This window comes from Platichthys flesus, chromosome 16 (genome assembly GCF_949316205.1).
Source record: "Platichthys flesus chromosome 16, fPlaFle2.1, whole genome shotgun sequence".
Lineage (NCBI taxonomy): Eukaryota > Metazoa > Chordata > Actinopteri > Pleuronectiformes > Pleuronectidae > Platichthys > Platichthys flesus.
Genome location: NC_084960.1, coordinates 1,641,199 through 1,654,593, shown reverse-complemented (window position 1 = coordinate 1,654,593; position 13,395 = coordinate 1,641,199). Strand labels below are relative to the sequence as shown.

General features: G+C 46.3%; 2 protein-coding genes across 2 annotated transcripts; both read left to right on the top strand.

Annotated features, from left to right (window-relative positions):
* The first annotated feature begins 25 nt into the window (after positions 1-25).
* znf653 (zinc finger protein 653) lies at positions 26-5,911 on the top strand. Its single transcript, XM_062407380.1, has 10 exons — positions 26-338; positions 1,208-1,248; positions 1,488-1,820; positions 1,910-2,379; positions 2,510-2,687; positions 2,977-3,058; positions 3,189-3,306; positions 3,391-3,505; positions 3,585-3,684; positions 3,836-5,911. The coding sequence occupies exons 1-10, from the start codon at positions 43-45 to the stop codon at positions 4,011-4,013; spliced, it is 1,911 nt and encodes a 636-aa protein (XP_062263364.1). The 5' UTR covers positions 26-42; the 3' UTR covers positions 4,014-5,911.
* A 1,929-nt stretch (positions 5,912-7,840) lies between these two features.
* On the top strand, positions 7,841-12,320 carry tspan34b (tetraspanin 34b). The gene is made up of 8 exons (XM_062407379.1): positions 7,841-8,070; positions 9,966-10,043; positions 10,710-10,925; positions 11,094-11,168; positions 11,247-11,354; positions 11,432-11,569; positions 11,653-11,745; positions 11,839-12,320. Exons 2-8 carry the CDS (start codon positions 9,987-9,989, stop codon positions 11,896-11,898), a joined length of 747 nt encoding a protein of 248 aa, XP_062263363.1. The 5' UTR covers positions 7,841-8,070; positions 9,966-9,986; the 3' UTR covers positions 11,899-12,320.
* The last annotated feature ends 1,075 nt before the right edge of the window (positions 12,321-13,395 follow it).

Genomic DNA, 13,395 nt, shown 5'->3' with positions numbered 1-13,395 from the left:
ACAACTTCCGGCTTGATCACAACATCAGCTGTTGTGGCCAAGATGGCGCTCAACCTGACGGAGCCGGAGGTTCCTCTGGACACCGACCGAGCCGGGGACCCGGGAGAATGTGCCCTTCGGCGCTGCAGAGGAAGACCCCGGCTCACGGACACGGACCGGGCCCAGAGGCGTCTCGAGTCCCGGAAGAAGTACGACGTCCGGAGGGTTTATCTGGGGGAGTCCCACAAGCTGTGGAGCGAGCTCCGCAGACGGACCCGACTCAGTGACGCGGGGCTGGCGGAGTATCTGATCCTGCTCGACTCCACGTGTGGGGACAAGTACCAGGAGACACACCGCGGGTACGAGCCGCGTGCACACACCGTGACAGGGTGAGGGAAGGAGAGAGGGAAGGAGAGAGAGAGAGAGGAATAGAGGGAGGTCGAGAGAGATGGGGAGAGAGGATGTTGAGAGAGAGAGGGGCGACAGACAGAGAGAGGGAGGGGAAAGGAGGGAGAGAGGATGTAAAGAGAGGGGAGAGAGGGGATAGGGGAGGGAGGTAGAGAGAGAGAGAGAATGTACAGAGAGGGAGGGAGAAAGAGGATGTAAAGAGAGAGAGAGGGAGACAGATATAGGGGGGTGAGATGTTGTACAAAGAGGGAGAGAGGGGCGGGAGAGCGAGAGAGAGGATGTACAGAGAGTGAGGGGAGAGAGAGACAGGTGGGTGAGAGAGGATGTACAAAGAGGGAGAGAGAGAGGATGTACAGAGAGGGAGAAGGAGAGAGAGGGGGTGAGAGGGATTTAAAGAGAGAGAGAGGGAGACAGATAGAGGGGGTGAGAGGGTGTACAAAGAGGGAGAGAGAGGGGCGGGAGAGAGAGAAGATGTACAGAGAGGGAAAAGGAGAGAGAGATAGGGAGGGGAAAGGGAGGGAGTGTGGATGTAAAGAGAGAGAGAGGGAGACAGATAGAGGGGGCAGAGAGAGGATGTACAGAGAGGGAAAAGGAGAGAGACATAGAGAGGGGAATGAGAAGGGGAAAGGGAGGGAGCGTGGATGTAAAGAGAGAGAGGGGAGGGAAGGAAGGAGAGAGAGGTAGAGAATCAATCTCTGCTGCTGCAGGTGTCTCCATGTTTTCAGCTCTTTGTTTTATCTGTGGCATCGATCTGCAGGTTCTCTTCTTCTTCTCTTCTTCTACTCGACTCTTTCTAAACAACCTGATTCTGACTTTTCAGGAAGAAGATTGTTCCAGAAGTCTCAGTGAAACAGAAGAAAGGTGAGTGGAGCCACTAATATATATATATATATATGTGTGTGTGTGTGTGTGTGTGTGGGGGGGGGGGGGGTGTTTATCTGAATCAAAGAGTCCTTTGCTTTTCTTTGAGTCGTCTCTGTTACTCTAACGTTTTTCTAACAAACATCTCCCAGGGATTGCAGTCTAACGTATGGATCTTCTGATTGGTTCAGTTCATCGTGCTGTTCCTCACTCCTGTGTGCCCTCCCCCTGTTCCCCAGGCAGGAAGCTCTGTGTGTCCAGCCTGCAGAGCCTGGTGTGCTGGTACCAGGAGCACTCCCACTCCTGCCCTCACGAGCCCCAGCTCAAGACTCTGGAGCTGCAGCCCAACTTCTCCACCGCCGCCGCCTGGCAGTGTGACGCCCACCACTCCTTTGTGCAGTACCTCTTCTCACCACCGAGGGAGGCAAGTGACTCTGAACGAGAGGAGGAGGTGAACGAGGAGGAGGTGAACGAGGAGGAGGAGGATGAGAACACGACGAGAACAGATTCGCCCTCGGCTAAAAGCGCAGTGAGCAGGAGGAGAAGAAAAGAGACTCTCAAACTATTCAAAGGTGCAGAATGTAAACTTTATTATTTGTCTTATTAATTTGTTGTTGTTGTTTCTATATGATCAACACGTTATTTCCACTGTTTTCTGAAGATGTGGGAGAAAACCAGGATGTTTCTGAGGAGCAGCAAACATACATGTGCCCGATCGAAGAGGCTGATTCTCTGAACCACCAGCCCAGACTCGAGGCTTCTTCCAGGGATGTCCCGCTGATGGAACAGCCTGTGTGGCAGATGGAGATGGAGGAACAGCCGGGGTCCCCCCCTGCAGCGTTTGTCTCCATCTCCTCAGAAGAGGAGGCCGAGGATCTGAGGCAAAGCAGAGACGGAGAGGAAGGAGAGAAACTCATAGAAGAGGAGATCAGGACTGTACCACTTAATTATAAACTGGAGAAGACGGACGAGGACTCTGTGCTGTCTCAGGGCTTGAGCAGCCCCGTGGAGCTGTCCGTCCAATCAGGCCCTTCCGTGCAGGTCCAGGAGCAGAGTGACCTGTTCCCCCCCCACCCTCTGGTGACCAGCTGTGAGGTCCCCGACCAGAGGACGGCTCTGGACGGCTCCCAGGTCTGTGAATCAGTGTTTAGCAGCGAGAGGTCGACGAGGTGAACGCTCTGGAATGTGCTTCTACTTCCTTCAAAAAGTTAAAATGTTTTTTCCATTTCTTATTTGTCCCCCCCCCCCCCCTTCCCCCCAGTTAATTATAATCACTGGGCCCAGCTACGAGGCCCTGGCGTCAGAGGGCATCCAGCTCAGCATGGGCGGAGGAACCGTGGAGGAGGTCACCTGCACGGTCATCGGGGGCGTCACTTACAACCAGGTGTGCTCCTGTGACTCTAAACTCACCACAGCAGAGGACGAGGACTCCATGACAGGTGCGCTACACCTGGGATCAGGGCGCTAGGCTGGGAATGTCATGTCTCCCTTCTAATGTAATGTCTTCAGGTGAAAGTACCTGTCTAGTACACAGGTCTACTTCTACTTCCATACTGTAACAATCCTGTATACATAGAAAATCTCCTGAATCACTTAATATCCCCTTCTTGCCCGGCTCCCTTTGACTTAATGTGATGTTGTTAATTACAGTAAAAAGCCATCGGTCCAAAAGTCAGGGGGACATTGTAGATCCAGATGATATCATATTCTTTAACTGTTCTTCTTCAGGTCTGAGTGACAAACAGCTGCTGCAGCCGGTGGACGCTCTGGAACTCAGTGGTGACAGAGAGCGTCAAAGGAATCTGAGCAGGTTCGTGATGTGTGCACTCTACACGGGGAAATCCAGAGCAGCTTGACTCTGGTAGATTGAGGATCTGAGGGACGACTGCAGTTGTTGTCTTCTTGTCCCAGTGACCTTCACGGTGTCTGTTCCTTTGCAGTGTCCGGTCAAAGAGGAACAGACGAGGCCCGGTGATCGAGGCCGACGGGATGCTCAAGATGTTCCACTGCCCGTACGAGGGCTGCAGTCAGGTCTACGTGGCGATCAGCAGCTTCCAGGTCCAACACCAGTTCCACTTCCTGCTTCCTGCTCAGGTTGTGTAGCTGCAGATTCAAATCATCCTTTTGTTTCACTCGCTTCAGAATCATGTGAACCTGGTGCACAGGAAAGGGAGGACCAAGGTTTGCCCCCATCCAGGCTGTGGGAAGAAGTTCTACCTGTCGAACCACCTGCACCGCCACATGATCATCCACTCAGGTGGGCCGGCAGTTTGAGTCTCAGAATCTGAAACGCTTCCTTACAAACCTCCCGAGTGTAACTGGATCTTTTTGAACAGGGGTGAGAGACTTCATCTGTGAGACCTGTGGAAAATCCTTTAAGCGAAAGAATCACCTGGAGGTTCACCGGCGGACGCACACGGGAGAAACGCCGCTTCAGTAAGTACAACACTTTTATTGATGCATTGAACAAATCAGAACCAGGATTTTGTTGGACAAATGTTAAACATATATTAATACATTGCTTATGATCATCCCGCTCTTCTCTTTTCCTTCCATCTCGTCTCCTCACCCTCGTGTCACCTGTCAGATGTGAGATCTGTGGCTACCAGTGTCGCCAGCGTGCGTCCCTGAACTGGCACATGAAGAAACACACTCCAGAGGCTCACTACAACTTCACCTGTGAGTTCTGTGACAAGAGGTTCGAGAAGCTGGACAGTGTCAAGTTCCACAAGCTGAAGAGCCACCCTGACAAGCAGGCCACCTGAGACGCTGGAGCAGGCGCCGCTGACAAGGAGCTGAGCAGGTTCTCCCTCACGAGCCGGAGGACGACTTCCAGGTTGGACAGAGACGTTCCTCCTGGTCGTGGTTGTGTTGCGTCTCTCGTCCAGGAAGTCCAGGAGTTGCCCGTGGACACACAGACAGTGGACGAGCCGCTCGGACTGCTGTGCAGGAAACAGCCAGAGAGAAAACCTTAATCCACTGTTCCTGAATAATGATCATCTAATCTGAGTTACTCAACCATGACTGGGCTCGGCAGCTCGGTCAAGCGTTGGGTTTCTCTTCATCCTGACGGGAACGACTGTGCTGAGGCTGCAGCCGCAGATTTTAATTTGAAAAGACGCTGAGGATACTCCCGTCCACACTGCTGTGGAGTGGAGACGCTGCTGCTTGATTTTTATCTTAAAAGTCTGGACGACAGAACCAGTTTGGAAACGATGAGGTAGACGCTCACAGCCGGTTGCTGATTGGATCTTTACGGTCACAACGTGGCCTCCGCTGATTCGTCAGGCTCCCGTCACATGACCCCCTTCTGAAAGAAAGCCCACCGGCGACCAGAGGACAACACAACGTGGAGTGTTACTGACCCAGTTGTCTTTATCTACACTGATACAACTGTTAACATGTATTGTTGGAGCAAACTGACACTAACAACCAAATGCTCTCTGTGCACACGCATGATGATCCAGTTAGAAACAGTTTGCCATGCTACAGACATTAGCATGGCTGGCAAACCAGTTTAAGGGCGGTGGTACTTTCTAAGTTGTTGTGGGTTTACCAACACATCCAGCATTTAAAAGTTAGTTACTGTTTTTGGGAGCTGGTCTGATATCAGTTTGGCAGCATGAGCTACTCTGCCTTGCTCCTTCCTGGACAACAAAGCCTGATCTTATCGGAGGTGGCATTACGCTCGTTAAACACAATGGTCAACGGTTAAAACCCTTCTTATGAAGCCATTTTCTTTCCATGACACTAACGTGGAGCAAAGTCACGTTGGAACAAAGCAACATTCTAATCTTACATATTTCCTTTATCAGATCTTAAACACTAGAAGCTCTCAGCTGCGATACAGGATTATTTAAACAGTTTCTTTGTTCCCACGTTTACACATGAGGCTTTTTGCCTTGGACTCGCTGCTTTACCCTTCTTGTGGCCTTTTGGTAAAACACGGTTTCAGCAGTGTGTGGAGCTGATATGACATGGCTGGTTGATTGCATGTTCTTCCCGTGTTAACGTGGGTTTCCTCCAGCTTCGTCCCACAGTCTAAAGACTTGAGACTCTAAATTAACAGACAGAAGGACGGCCTGATGACATCGTGACAGGACCTTGAACACCTCAGCAGAATCGATGGTCTCCAGCTTGGATGAGGAACAGTCTCTTTTCTACCTCTGTCTGAAATCAACATCCACTGATTCCAAGATGATTTAACGTTTGACAACGAATGTTTTTTTCCGTTTAAGGAAAAAAACAATCGTTGACCTTGAAAACCAGTAGAATAGTCCTTTAGCGATAAAGCTTGATTTAAATATGAATGCTCGACCCTTTAATACACAACCAAGACAGATTATTGATGACAAGCAGTGTGGTGAGTGAAGATCTCACTACTCACAGAGTGTGTGTGTTGAATACATTAAACACACACTCTTGTGCTCGTAGTGACACAGATGTCGGCTCTTTCATTTCAGTCATTCAAATGTGAGCATCTGTTGTGTGGGACATGCTTCTCCATCTTGCATCTCGGGCCTGACTCACAGGAGCAGGAGATGAATCCTGTAACTTTCATGTGACAGTTTCTCAGGAAGATTCACCTCTTGTGTCCCGTCTGTTTTCCAGCTCCTCACTAAACCCACTCACCCTGATGAATCACTAAAATATATGAAAATGACTCATTTGCATTCTGTCTTTTTCTTCTGATTTCTGTTTGTGTGACACGAGGGGGTTTTAATATGCAAAGTCTCTTACATCATGCTCTCCTCTGTGTTTGTGCGAGCTGGTGATGAAGTGCAGGGGCGGGGGGGGGGGGGGTGTAGGAAGTAAGAAAAGGCCTGAGAGGTAGCGCGTGACACCTCGTCACTGAATGACTTCAGAGAACAGGTCACTCAGCTGAGTGCTGCTTTCTGTTTTTGTCAATCGGTTAGTTTGCAGCTAATTCATGATAAAGAGCTAAGTTTGCTATTTTAAAGGTTTAATGATTTAATTATTTATTTGTTTCCCTCACACACACACATTCCACACCTGTTCTTAACAGCTTCTTCAAAATGTCACATCTCTATTGTGATGTAGTGAGTGATCATTAGATTATTCTACAGTAAATCATCTATTCTCACTCTGTTGTCCATCCGTCACCCTCAGGGTTGTGTTACTCAGAGAAAACTCATATTCACGAATCACAATTTTTTGCCTCGTTGGGCTTAACAAGGTCGACTAGAGTGAGGAGAAGCTTCCGAGGGAAAATGTAACTGTAGAAACCTCAGAGAACATCAACAGAACTGCAATATTTACACTATTGGTGAGAAAAGACTGTCAAACCTAAATGAAGTATTTATACAAAAGTAAATGTCTGACAGATTTATTCATAAAGCACATTTCATTTGGCAGATTCAAGGTGTTGAACTAAGACAAAATGAAGAGAAATCTATAACCAGAAAGTGCAGAACATTTCTAACCACAATAAAAGGGGTTAAAAAGAATAGAATAGAAAAGGTAAAGAGGTCAAACAAAGCACTTTCAGAGTAACGTGTGCAGCTTTGCATGGACACATTGAAATGAGCTGGAGTGTTGTTTGTGATGGTAATGATATGAGTCCACACTCGGCTGTGGTTTGTGAAAACCAGCACCTCCACACACCAGCAAGGCAAACACGTCCCTTTGTCAAGAGAAATGCACTGTGCCAGTAAAAATCCACTGGTTCCTCTTGGTTCAGTGACAGAATCACTAATGTGATTGTTTTTCAAAGCGATAGAAACTGCGAGTGGTTTAATATTTTTTTCAGAGCTCGGGTCAGAGTCCAAAGTAATCCTGAGGCTCCTGACCTTTTATTTTTTTGTATATTCTGTATTTCTTATCGTCCACGGCAGGTGGATTTGATGATTCACCTGCAGGTTTAAAATTTTTGGGGAAAAAAGCAATTAATAAAAGAGAAAGGTTGTTGGTTTGAATCCTGGCTTTCTGTGTGGCATCAGGGTGACGTGAGTGTGAACGGTTGTGTGTCTCTGTGCGTCGTCCCGATACGCTGGTGAGCCAAACCTCTACACCCGCGAAGGAGAAGTGGTAAAGATGATGGATGGATGAAGGGAGGGAGGGAATGTGATGTCATCCATTACTGATGTTAAAAAATATGAATTTATGTAACTTTATTGGAAGCATTTATCAGTGGTCCTAACACTGATCCCTGTGGAACCCCAGAGAAAATGTAGTACCCATAGAGATAGAGCATCTAGACATATTGTATTTGCTTTTATTTATACATGTATGTGTCATGTTTACTAATTTTTCACCAACTTGGCCATTGTTGTGTTTCTCATATCTAAACACAACTTTTTAAATTATGCTGAGGAGGAAAAATAACCTGTAGCTTTTAGATTTTGATGTAAATACAGACTGATTATTTTTTCATATTTCAAATTAGCAAAGCGGAGGCTTACAGGTGAGCTCTCTCTCTCTCTCTCTCTCTCCTCCCTCTCTCCCTCCCTCCCTCCCTCCCTCAGGAGGCAAGCAGCCTGACTCCATGGTGATGTGTGTTATTACTCAGCCGATGTGGAGACGCCCACCTGCTCCCTCCTCCCCCCCCACCAAAAGTACTTATAACCAGACCTGACTCTTGAAATAACACTAGAAAGCAGATCAGAAAGTCACGAGAGGCTCGTTGGAGTGACGAAGGCACAGGAAGTGTCACACAGACACACACAGAGCACATTGTGGGTCATTGTCCGAGGACAGAAGAACAACACACTCCTGTGCTCCTGTTCTCCCACCGTCCGTCTGCCGCCTCCATCCCCACCGTGAAGGTTCAGACTCTGGAACCTGAGATTTCTCCTGTGGAAGGTGAGCTCAACAACTTCTCACTGGGTTCTTAACTCGTTCTATTGCTTCTTCTTCTTCTTCTTCTTCCTGTGAGATGTCTGGTTCTTTTCTAAGAGCCGTACCAACGCAGGCAGGATCCTTCCAACAATGATCCTTTGTCTCCTGAGACCTGCCTGCAATTATTGCCCTCAATGGCGTCCTTTGAGATTTGGCTGTGCCTGTGTTTTGAGATGGAAGCTGGACGTTCAGGGAGAGAGCAGCGTCGATCTAACACCCACGAATACAAACCACGTATCCGCTGACACATCTCACACATGCTCGGTGTCGAGTGTGTCGCTCTGCAGAGAGAGATGCTCCTTTTTCTTCACATGTGCTGCAGGACACGATCAGAAAGACAAGTCCTCGGTGCTTTCAGTCATCGCTGGGTGCTTTTTGAGATTTGCATGTGAGTCGGGCTCGTTAATACATCACCAGCCTCTCTCCTCAGAGTCCGAGTGCAATCATTGACCAGGAGGAGGTGGGAGACGCTCGGAGGAGTGAAGGGAGAGAGGGAGTTTGAGGGAGTCAAGGCGACGCTCCAGTCTCAAGGATCCTAAATATATGATTAACAGCTTCACTGTGTCAGCGCAGGCAAATCAACTGACGAGCCACTTCCTGTTCCCTGGTCAATGAGACGTGTTTGAGGAGGATGTTGCTGAACATGAATATGACCCAGATATGCTGGGATGTATTGGTTTCAGACCAGCCTGTTTCTGCGGACAATGGGAACCTGCTCTGTCTTTGTGGTTGGGGATGACAATTTGGGCACAAAGAGCACACAAAGACCACTGTTCCCCTCCTGGGAGGCCAACACACACACACACAAACACACACACACATTTGGAAGTGACAACCTTGAAGTGACTGTGGAACAGTGAGGCTGTAAAAGGAGGAGGTGGGAGGAGAGGACTCAGAGGCTGTTTGATGAGTCAAGTCGATGAAGAGAGATGTCGTGGATTTGTGTGAACACACGTCAGCTCCTGGATTGTGTTGTCGTGTTCGAATCTTCACCCCGGAGGTTCTCAATTTCTTCTCAGCCAGGAAACATGTTCTTTGGAATTATCAAACATAACCCATTTGTTTTACACTCCTACTTTTATACGTGAAAGAAGAAGACAAGAGGAATGTCCTAGATATGTTCTTAAACATTTAAATGTGTCATATATCACATGTCTGCCACTTCACGTCCTCCCAAAGTTTAACCGACAACTCAAACACATTCTCATTAATCTTCCACATACTGTAACTTCTTATCTAAAAGATTTTAACCTTTGTTTTAACTTGTTCACCTGTGCACAACAGAACGAGGCCCGACGGCTCTACCAGGGTATTGTTTGTGATGGAGAAGTTGGCTGACCACAGAATTTTCCATGCAAATACACACACAATGTATCTTTGTCGCTTTAACACACTGGACTTCGACTCCAGAATCCTTCCACCATGACAGTTTCCTACTCCAGGATCCTGAACCTTTGGATTAAGCCACAGTTCCACTTCCGTCTCGTTCTGTTCCTCTTCTCGTTCGCTGCTCTATCGCAGTTGTTTGCGTCTCCACTCAATCTGTCAATGACAAACTAAACAGAGCCGTTAGCCTCGGCCCCTGTGAGGTCACACATGGATATTAAAGCTGCTGTGTCCGCTGAGTGTTTGAGGGAGATAAGCTATTAAAGCTTTCAAAGGGCTAAAGGGGGAGGAGCTGGGAAAGAGGCAGGTGTTTCCCCCACCCCCCCGTCATGGTGACAGAGCGAGGGACAATCCCACTGTTAGTCTGTCACCTGACTGACGGAGTGAGAAGCACGGTGATTCACGAAGGCAGCAGGTGATCATCAGGGAGTTTGACTGATCGTGTTCTTTTCATGTTTTGTCTCCGGCTGCAGGTTCAAGACCGAGACGTGAAAATGGGATGTTTCGAATTCCTCAAGGTCACAATGTTCCTGTTCAACGGCATCATCTTCGTAAGTTCCGGTGTTTGACGAGAAATTTTCAAATGTTGTCACAAGCAAGTGCTAAGAAAAGGGGCCACGGAAAAAAGGGTGATTCAGAGAGGAAACTTCTGCCAAGTTCGAAAGTGTTAAAAAAACTCTTTAAATTCATTAGAACCCCATTTTTACCACACTCATAAATATCAGTCCCATACATCTGCATCGATCAAATCAATGAAAATGTTTATATATATAAGTTTATCCCATTTAGCGATAAAAAAAACAATTTTAATTTGTCAACACAAAATCTCAAATCTTGAATGAAAAGGAGCCGAAAGAATAATCTTATATTTTCTTCCTCTTCTTTCACGAGACGCTGATTAAGAAAGTAAATATTTGAATGTATGTTAACGTGTTATCTCACAATGTTAAAGAGATTTGAACAAAAACTTATAAACCAGTTCTGCATCCTTCCACCACGTTTAGTCATAATCTGCAGAATCCATAATCCTGCTGACAAACAAACAAACAAGCAGATGAGAACATAACCTCCATGATGAAGTATCAAAAAGACATAAACATGAAGACATGTCTCCTGCATGTCCACAATAGTTTTTACAAGTCCTGCTCCCGTGACCTTTACATGTAAAACCCCTCGACCTCCATGACCCCGGTGCTTCTCTTCCTCTCCACCATCAGCTGGCGGGCGCTGCCATCCTGGGCGTGGGCATCTGGGTGAAGGTGGACAGCGGCTCCGTCCTCGGCTTCCTGGGGAAGATTGAGGACGCGCCCTCGGAGCTCAGTCAGGTGCTGAACGTGGGCTACCTGCTGATCGCCATCGGGGCGCTGCTGCTCGTCATCGGCTTCCTGGGCTGCTGCGGCGCCATGAAGGAGAGCAAGTGCATGCTGCTGCTGGTAGGTCGCTGAAGACACCTAGTAGATCTGATTTGATTTGATTGATTTGATTGATTTGATTGATTTGATTGATTTGATTGATTTGATTGATTTGATTGATTTGATTGATTTGATGTTGGGTTGTATCTGCTTCCATTAAACTGGACGACTCTCTGATCTTCTCCACAGTTCTTTATCATCGTGCTGCTGGTCTTCATCGCAGAGGTTGCCGGAGCAGTGGTGATCTTGGTGTTCAGACCCTTGGTAGGTGACCTTCTGGATGCTGGTGGAGTGTCGTGATCACTGTGGTCCTGTGTGTATTGATGTGTGTTTGTGTTTCAGGCGGAGGAGCTGCTTCAGAAGCTCAGCAAAGCAGCCGTGAGTAACATCAAGAAGGACTATGGGAAGAACCAGGACATCACCGGCCTGTGGAACACGACGATGACCGGGGTGCGTGTCAGATCTTCAGCTACACAACTCTCCTCTCAGTTTGTGTAACCGTGACTCTCTCTGTGTCTCCACGTTAGCTGCATTGTTGTGGATTTCACAACTCCTCCGACTTTGTGGGTTCTCCGTATTATGTGGATCACGACGATCAGTTCCCGCCCCAGTGTTGTCCCGACACAACCTCCTCCTGTAACCAGACGAACGCCGACACTGGCAAGGTGCGAACCAGGAACAAGAGAAACGTCCACACACACAAAACCCAAGTGAAAGACTCACTCGCTCTGTTTCTCATTGTCCTCAGATAAACCCTGGCTGCTTCCAGAAGATCTGGGATCTGATTAACAGCAACACACTGGTTATTGTGGGAGTGGCCCTGGGGATTGCAGTTCTGGAGGTTTGAGCAGAAACACAATGAAACGACTGTAAATGAAACCGTGTCTCTCTGTTTGTGCACATTTACTCCAACGCTTGTGTGTTTTCTCCTCAGATCTGTGCTATGGTCGTCTCCATGGTCCTGTACTGCAGGATCAAATCCCTGAGCGCCTGACAGGGAGTGAAGAGCTCCGCCCCTTTCCTGCAAAAACGTCTCAGTGCAGTCAGATCACGTGCAATCAGATTAATGAATGACAACATCCATCATCTGTCCATCATCTGTCAATCATCTGTCAATCATCTGTTCCAGTCCCATCTCATTTCTGCCAGAAACATCAATTTTTTTACCACATATAAATCTAACACACTCTGTATATAACAAATCTATTTCTACACTACACTATATGAAGCACAGTGCTGCTACAACCGGTAACACACTGCCAGTTAATTCAATTATAATTATAATTCACTGTGTGCGACGCTGTGGAAGGGTGTTGTCGCAGTGCAGCTTGTAAGATAACGACAGAAGTGACACATTATTTGTATGTAAGTTGTGTTGTGAACAATTTTGGAATAAAGTGCAGATCATTTGTAGAAGCTGGTGTGAGTTCTTGTGTCGGTTGCGTAGAGATGTGCGACATTTCCAACAGTTTGAGTGAGAAGGTGAAAATAAACATTGTGTTACTTCCTTTTTTTAAATTGTACTTTAAGCAAACAACACTTTTTTCTAAAAGCTCGTGGACGTGAAAATATTTTCCACAAAGAGTTTTTGATGATTGATGCGTCGGTGAGGAAACTTAAACTGTTTCTACATATATGTATTTGTATTATTATGAATATTATTATTTTGTTACTCCCATTGGATGTCTTAGTTTAAACTCAAGACCTCAAATTTACCCAAGGAAAGCAGCTGAAATGCATGTGACAGATTATAATTAATACTGTGAATAAACATTGAGTCATTTGTTATTCAGTACATACCCATAATGCATCAGCAGAGAGAATATGGCTGGTTGCAGTGTCCTGATGGACAGTGGCACAGAAACTGTTATTATTATTAATCGTATTATTACTATTATTGAAGTTTTTATATACAACAAAAAAGAGATTTTATATCACAATACTTGGCAATTAATTTAATATAATCAAATTCAAATTCAAAACAACAACGAGTTCAAAGTACAAAAACAACAACAGCGCCACCTTGTGTCTTTGTAGTGAAAACACACGTGAAGTGAGAGACGTGTTGATTCACAAATATTGAGTTTAGAGAATATAATAATATATCTGTATAAAATAACATTTTCTCATTGATAATAGCTGTTGATATACACAAAAGCTATATTATATTATATTAATAGTATGTTAATCTTTAACATTCATGTATCGCTGATAGATGAGAGCTGTGTGATGTCATTTTTTCCGGTTTATTATTGTTATAAGTATTATTAGTTTGAATGAATTTACATCGTTTATATTAATTTTGTATGAATAATTAATAAAATAACTAATTATTAGTATTGCTTCTACTTCCGCACATCACACCTTAATAAAAGAGTAGGCAGTGTAATATATGTAATGTGTGTATTTTGGGTTAATGTGTGTTAGTGTGGGCTGTGTGTGTGCTTTGTGTGTCCGTGGCAGTGGTGTCCCAGAGGAGGAGTCAGACTCC

Excerpts from the sequence above, each read along its gene's own strand:
- znf653 (XM_062407380.1), top strand. The coding sequence starts at position 43 with ATGGCGCTCAACCTGACGGAGCCGGAGGTTCCTCTGGACACCGACCGA. Across the intron at positions 1,821-1,909 it reads GACTCTCAAACTATTCAAAG|ATGTGGGAGAAAACCAGGAT; the intron begins GTGCAGAATGTA and ends TGTTTTCTGAAG. Across the intron at positions 3,307-3,390 it reads TGGCGATCAGCAGCTTCCAG|AATCATGTGAACCTGGTGCA; the intron begins GTCCAACACCAG and ends CACTCGCTTCAG.
- tspan34b (XM_062407379.1), top strand. The coding sequence starts at position 9,987 with ATGGGATGTTTCGAATTCCTCAAGGTCACAATGTTCCTGTTCAACGGC. Across the intron at positions 10,926-11,093 it reads GCAAGTGCATGCTGCTGCTG|TTCTTTATCATCGTGCTGCT; the intron begins GTAGGTCGCTGA and ends TCTTCTCCACAG. Across the intron at positions 11,169-11,246 it reads TCTTGGTGTTCAGACCCTTG|GCGGAGGAGCTGCTTCAGAA; the intron begins GTAGGTGACCTT and ends TTTGTGTTTCAG.